Genomic DNA, 7,226 nt, shown 5'->3' with positions numbered 1-7,226 from the left:
GTATAAAGTACCCTCAGTCGAAGTTCTCGAAGGATTGACCCTCCCAGGACTCCTCTGGCTTTCGACCGCAGATGGTATCTCTTCGGACTTCTCCAACAGCCGGATTCCCACAGTGCTGACTGAATTCCCCCGACGGACAAACTCCCACTGCACCACCCGAGCTCCTTCAACATGAGTTCCCCCAGTCATCCATTAAGCCGTCCCAAGTGCTCACTGAGCTCCACCGCCAGCCGACTTTCTACGACTATCAGCTGTTCCCTGAATCCCTTCCAGACTTCTTCCAACCAGGTTCAACTCCAATCCGAACTACCCCAGACTTCATCAACGGCTGAACTTCTCCAACGGTAGATTCCTACAACTACCAGATTTCATCCGGACTCCTATGGGAGCCGGACCTTGATCCCGACTCCGGCTGCAGGCGAACTTCGCCCGGACTCCTATGGGAGCCGAGCTCCGCCCACGACTTCGCTTACAGGTAAACTTCGTCCAGACTCCTACAGGAGCCGGACTTCATCCACAACTTCCATCGCAGGAAGACTCAGCCCGGGCTCCTACGGAAGCCAGATCTCGTCTCTAGCTCCAGCTGCGGGAAGACTCCGCCCGAACTCCTACGGGAGCCGGACCTCGTTCCCTACCCCGGTTGCAAGCGGACTTCATCCGGACTCCTACGGGAGTCGAGCTCCTTCCACGACTTCGCTCACAGGTAAACTTCGTCCGGACTCCTACGGGAGCCGGACTTCACCCACAACTCCCATTGCAGGAAGACTCAGCCCGAGCTCCTACAGGAGCCGGACCTCGTCTCCGACTCCGACCGAAGGAAGACTCCGTCCGGACTCCATCCCCGACCCCGACTGCTGGTAAGCTTCGTCCGGACTCCTAAGGGAGCCGGACTTCGCCCCTGACTTTGATTGCAGGTAGACTTCGCCCGGACTCCTACGGGAGCCAAGCTCCGCCCACGACTTCGCTTACAGGTAAACTTCGTCCGGACTCCTACGGGAGCCGGACTTCACCCACAACTCCATTGTAGGAAGACTGAGCCCAGGCTTCTACTGGAGCCGGACCTCGTCTCCGACTCCGACCGAAGGAAGACTCTGTCCGGACTCCGTCCCCAACTCCGACTGCTGGTAAGCTTCGTCCGGACTCCTAAGGGAGCTGGACTTCGCCCCTGACTTTGATTGCAGGCAGACTTCGCCCGGACTCCTACGGGAGCCGAGCTCCACCCACGATTTTGCTTACAGGTAAACTTCGTCCGGACTCCTACGGGAGCCGGACTTCACCCACAACTCCCATTGCAGGAAGACTCAGCCCGGGCTCCTACGGGAGCCGGATCTCATCTCCGACTCCGATCGAAGGAAGACTCCGTCCGGACTCCGTCCCCGACCCCGACTGCTGGTAAGCTTCGTTCAGACTCCTAAGGGAGCCAGACTTTGCCCCTGACTTTGATTGCGGGCAGACTTCGCCCGAACTCCTACGGGAGCCGAGCTCCGCCCATGACTTCGCTTACAGGTAAACTTCGTCCGGACTCCTATGGGAGCCGGACTTCACCCACAACTCCCATTGCAGGAAGACTCAGCCCGGGCTCCTACGGGAGCCGGACCTCGTCTCCAACTCCGGCCACAGGAAGACTCCGTCCGGACCTCGTCCCCGACCTCAACTGCTGGAAGGCTCCGCCCGAACTCCTATGGGAGCCGGGCTCCGCCCTCGACCTTGGCTGCTGGTAAACTCCGTCTGGACTCCTAAGGGAGCCGGACTTCGCCCCTGACTTTGATTGCAGGTGGACCTCGCCCGGGCTCCTACGGGAGCCAGATCTCATCTCCGACTCTGGCTGCGGGAAGACTCCGTCCGGACTCTCACGGGAGCCGGACCTCGTCCTCAACCTCGGCTGAAGGAAGACTTCGTCCGGACTCCCACAGGAGCCAGACTCCGGGCTCCTCTTGAACGGGTAGCAAACCACCTCCCTCTGCTAGACACTTCAGCCGAACTTCAGCCGACAGGCCTGCACTCCCTGGCGTGGCCGCAGTAACGGTCACGACTCTACTCCACTTCCTGCGACGGATTCCGCGTGGCTCCATTACTCCCTGGCAGGCCGCTACGATGCCCACGATCCTGCTCCACTTCTTGCGATGGATACCGCGCGATTCTTCCATCCTCTGGCAAGTCGTGATAACGGACGCCGTTCCACTCCCCGCGACAGACTCCACGTGGCATGTCCCGGTGATAGCCACGATTCCACCCCACTACTCTTTGCAACAAACTCCTCCTGACTTTGGGCAGCCCACTGTCAGACGGTTACAGACATCGCTATCCGTCTGTTGCTCCCTCCGCCTATAAAAGTGGGACCCCAGATACGTTATTCTCTAAGCTCTCATTTTTTACCTAAAAGCTCTGCTAAAATTTTCGCTCGAGCACTCCATTCTTGTTGAGGCAGAGAACTGACTTGAGCGTCGGAGGATCTTGCCGGAGCAACCCCACCTCCGGTTTAGACTTCTTTTGCAGGTCCCGACGGCGACCGCGACTTTCTCGACTCCAGCTTCTCCGACGCAGGCGAATTTTTGCACCAACAAATTTGATGTTATTTAAATTTTTTTTTTTTAAATATTTGATGCATGGAGTAGGATATCTAAGTAGTCTATAGTAGCAAATCATATCAAATAGCTCAGGCCATTATTATTGATTCTCATCGTACAATCTATCTCTAATTGGATTTGAATAAAGATTCTGGCCACCATCCATAGTAGCCCAGTTAGAATGGACCATTAACTCCATTCCCTCATGTTCGAGGTTTGAGCAGAGTGGGGTGGTTTTTGATCCCTCTATCATGGAAGTCAAACAATAGATCCAAAAGGGAACATTTGATAGAATTTAATTTATCTTTGGTTGTGCCTTTGTAGCCCAGGGTGAAATGATGATTTGGAAAATTACGATCTTAGCTAGAGAAAATAATATTTGTCACCAATTTGATCCATACCTTATTTTATGCATGATTACAATAGGAGTCCAAATGCATGATCCGAATACAAGCCTAAATGCTAACCGGAGCTAGAGAGAAATACATTTTTCTACAATCCGTTACTTCCGGTACCTTGCTTTATGCATGATCACAATAGGAGTCCAAATGCAAATCAGAGTTGACAGCAAAACTTATAGTAACTACTAATTAATAGGTTTTACTAAAAAAAATACTAATTAATAGGAAAAAAAATCATCTTCCATACATCTATATAAGGATGCATAAATATAATTTACTATACCTATTCGGAATTTGATTACACTTGAATAAATCTTTACTAAGATATGGTTGAATCTACATTGAATCATAGAAATCGGATATCAATAATGCAAACCATCAAATGTAACCTGCTATCTCTTAACTGCTTCAATATTAAAAATCATGTGATTTAAAAATTTTTAATTTATATATAAAATGGTAAAATATATATATATATATATATAATATATATATATATATATAATTTGATGTTATTTAAATAATTTTTTTTACAAATATTTGATGCATAGAGTAAGATATCTAAGTAGTTTATGGTAGCAAATCATATCAAATAGCTCAACCCATTATTATTGGTTCCCATCATACAATCTATCTCTAATTGGATTTGAATAAAGATTCTAGCCACCATCCATGTGGTAGTCCAGTTGGAACAGACCATTAACTTCATTCCCTCACGTCACAATGGAGTCGATTAAATTCGAATTTAATCTGATGTCTGGATGCGGACGCAGTGTGGTGGCTTTGGTCTCCATGTATGGTGGGGAGTGGCTAAGAGCTGCCCAACGCGCCGCCCCCCGCCGACAATATTATGCACTGTCATAAAAGTCAAACAATAATGCTCACGGCTCCAGAGCATGCAATTGGTGCGGAGATTTGATAAACCAAACACCGCATCATAAATAGAAACTTGGGAAAAGAGATTTGATAAACCAAACACCGCATCATAAATAGAAACTTGGAATGAATTAACCTGATAGAATATTTACTTATCTTTGCAATGCTGGTGAGTTACGAACTTTGGTTCTGTTGCTTAAAAAATTAGCAAGGCCTCTACCACTAACAAGATCGGGGAGGTAGAATCCGCCGCTATATATTTATAATGACAGGATTTACCAGAAACATTTGATAGAATTTAATTTATTTTGCCTATGCCTTTGTAGCCCAGGGTGAAATGATGATTTAAAAAATTATGGTCTTAGCTAGTGAAGATAGTATTTGTCTCCAATTTGATCCATACCTTACTTCATCCATGATTACAATAGGAGTCCAAATGCTAACCAGAGCTAGAAATGATACGATTTGTCCCCAGTTTGTTATCTAACATACCTTGCATTGTGCATGATTAGAATTCAAGTCTAAATGCTAACCGGAGCTAGAGAGAAATATATTTTTCTGCAATTCGTTGTTTATGATACCTTGCTTTATGCATGATCGCAATAGGAGTCCACATGCTAATCAAAGTTAACAGCAAAACTTGCAGTAACTACTAATTAATGGGTTTTACCAAAAAAAAAACTACTAATTAATAAGAAAAAAAAATCATCTTCCATGCATCTATATAAGAATGCATAAATATAATTTACTATACTTATTCAGAATTTGATTACACTTGAATAAATCTTTACTAAGATATGGTTGAATCTACATTGACCGATGGAAATCGGATATCAATAATGCAAACCATCAAATGTAACCTACTATCTCTTAACTGATTCTATATCAAAAATCTTGTGATTTAAAATTTTTTAATATATATATATATATATATATATATATATATATATATATATATATATATATATATATATATATATAATTTGATATTATTTAAATAATTTTTTTAAAAAAATATTTGATGCATAGAGTAGGATATCTAAGTAGTCTATGGTAGCTAATCATATCAAATAGCTCAGGCCATTATTATTGATTCCCATCATACAATCCATCTCTAGTTGAATTTGAATAAAGATTCTAGCTACCATCTATGTGGTAGTTCAGTTGGAACGGACCATTAACTTCATTCTCTTACATCCGAGGTTGTCCAGTTGAAACGCACCATTAATTTTATCCTCTCACATCTGAGGTTCGAGCTACAATGAAAGTCGATTAAATGAAGATTTAATTCGATGTCTGGATGCGGACAGAGTGGGATGGTTTTTGATCTCTTTAGATGGTGCTAGGATAATATACTCTCCCGTCATGGTTGCCAAAGGCTTTATGTATGTATATGTAGGATGTATGGTGGGAGTGGTTAAGCCTCCCACCCTGCGGCAACCCCCCCCCGGCGCTGCACCCTGCACATTTTTTTATCAAAATATAAAAAATAAAAATATGAATGTATGTATATCAGTATATGTAGGTTTTAATGGTGCGATGGCCCAAGATCCCCGCTAACCTTAATTAAACAATTTCGGGCAACTCTTTTTTTTTTTTTTTCTTTTGGAAGGAGCGGGGGGGCCCGCACAGCGCTCTCACTGATGGATGCAATCCACGAGCACCCAGCCTTTTGTACCCACCGTCTCTCCTACCACCCTGCCCTTTCTTGCGAACGAGCAAACGCGAGCACCATTCTCTCTCCTACCATATGAGTCAAATTATTTCCAATATTTTACGTAGGTTCCTACCAAAAAGTTATAATTATTGGTACCTTGCAAAGTTTGCCCATTGGCAACACGTGCTTATCTGAGTGGCCATTAGAACCAACATTTCAACGGAGAAATGGGTCCCTCGCCACAGAAAAGTGAAAAGCGACGGAAGGCACACATGGATACCAGCGTGAAAACAACTAAAAGAGACTTAATTATGGGAGGGGGGAAACCAAAAAAATAAATAAATAAAGCAGCAAACGGACGGCCGGATCGGATCGGTTTTACAAGAAGCCGAGAAGGCCGAGCAGCGCACCTCCGGCGTCCCCCAGGAATCCCATCACTGCATAGCACTCCGCCAGCCCAATCTTGTCGACCCCACCTCTCAAGAGGGGCGGGAAGAAGAGCCAGTACCCGGTGCCGACGATGAACCCGATGGCCAGCGGCGCCGCCGCAACCGGATGCAGCCGCCACCAGCCGGCCTTCCGGGCCTCCTTCTCTGCCACCGTGAACAGCCCTTGGAGGACAAAGAACGCGGTGACCTCCCCGGTGGGAAGTGCCAAGGTGAGGTAGTAGAACATGAGCTCGTGCATGAGACCGGAGACGAGGAAGGTGGCGAGGATGCCGGCGTCGCGTCCCCAGCGGGCGCGGACAGGGTCGTAGACGGAGGGGCGGAGGATGGCAGAGACCATGAGGTTCCAGCGGCGGCCCCAGAAGTCCTGAAGGGAGGATGCGCCACAGGGGTTGTTGAAGTGCGGCTCCAGCTCGAGGCCAAGGAGTCCGGTGGCGATCTTGCCCATGGAGGTGAGGCAGAGATCTAGGCCCAGGTAGATGTAGAAGCAGTACATGGCGAGGAGGAAGTACGGATGTATTCCATCTCTGTAGCGGTGGATGGAGATGATGGCGGCCAGGAGGAGGACCTTGACGGCGGTGACGAGGAGGTGAAGGGTGGATAAAGAGGAAGAGATGGGAGGTTTGGGGTTGGGTTTGGTTTGGAGCTTGACAGGGAAGGAAGAGGTGAACAGGAAGGGGAGGAGGGGGAGGGAGGGGGAGAGGGGGCCGAGGCCGAAGGCGAGGAGGACGAGCTTGAAGAGGGCGAGCCAGGCGAGGAAGAAGGCGGAGATGCCGCGGAGGTTGATGGAGGAGAAAGACCAGGGGAGGCAGGGTAGGAGGCAGAGGACCGGGAAGAGGGCTACAAGGCGGAGATTTCCTGGTCGGATCGTGGAGGCGGCGTAGCGAGAGTAGGTCATGGACACCGCCACCAATAGATAGACTTTCGCTAGGCTCCTAAGCTCTTTCTCCATTGCCTTTTCCGTTTCCCCTCACCTTGCTCCTCACCCTGCAGCTCGAGAAGTACCGGACGCACAGATACTAACGAACACGTGGTGATTTGCATATTTTATAAGGATAGCAATTAATATAACCGGGTCAGCCAATATTTACATCCATCCTATAATTAAAATTCTCAAACATATTTTAGATCGGATCGTACCGGATAAAATAGATGGTACAGATCAATAAAAAATTTAAATTTAAATTATATCTTATCAGATTTAAAATGATGTATATTATTATATATCCGATTTAAATTTATTTTAAATATTTTATTTAATATATTTATCTCGAATTTT

The 7,226-nt window shown here is 46.9% G+C and overlaps 1 protein-coding gene across 1 annotated transcript; it reads right to left on the bottom strand.

Moving 5' to 3' along the window:
* Window positions 1-5,640: 5,640 nt before the first annotated feature.
* Window positions 5,641-6,946, bottom strand: LOC105033374 (probable long-chain-alcohol O-fatty-acyltransferase 5). Its single transcript, XM_010908141.4, has one exon. The coding sequence runs from the start codon at window positions 6,897-6,899 to the stop codon at window positions 5,880-5,882; it is 1,020 nt and encodes a 339-aa protein (XP_010906443.1). The 5' UTR covers window positions 6,900-6,946; the 3' UTR covers window positions 5,641-5,879.
* Between the last annotated feature and the right edge of the window lie 280 nt (window positions 6,947-7,226).

Source organism: Elaeis guineensis, chromosome 4 (assembly GCF_000442705.2).
Source record: "Elaeis guineensis isolate ETL-2024a chromosome 4, EG11, whole genome shotgun sequence".
Taxonomy (NCBI): Eukaryota; Viridiplantae; Streptophyta; class Magnoliopsida; order Arecales; family Arecaceae; genus Elaeis; species Elaeis guineensis.
The sequence above is the reverse complement of the archived record's forward strand: the minus strand, read 5'-3'. Positions and strand labels throughout refer to the sequence as shown.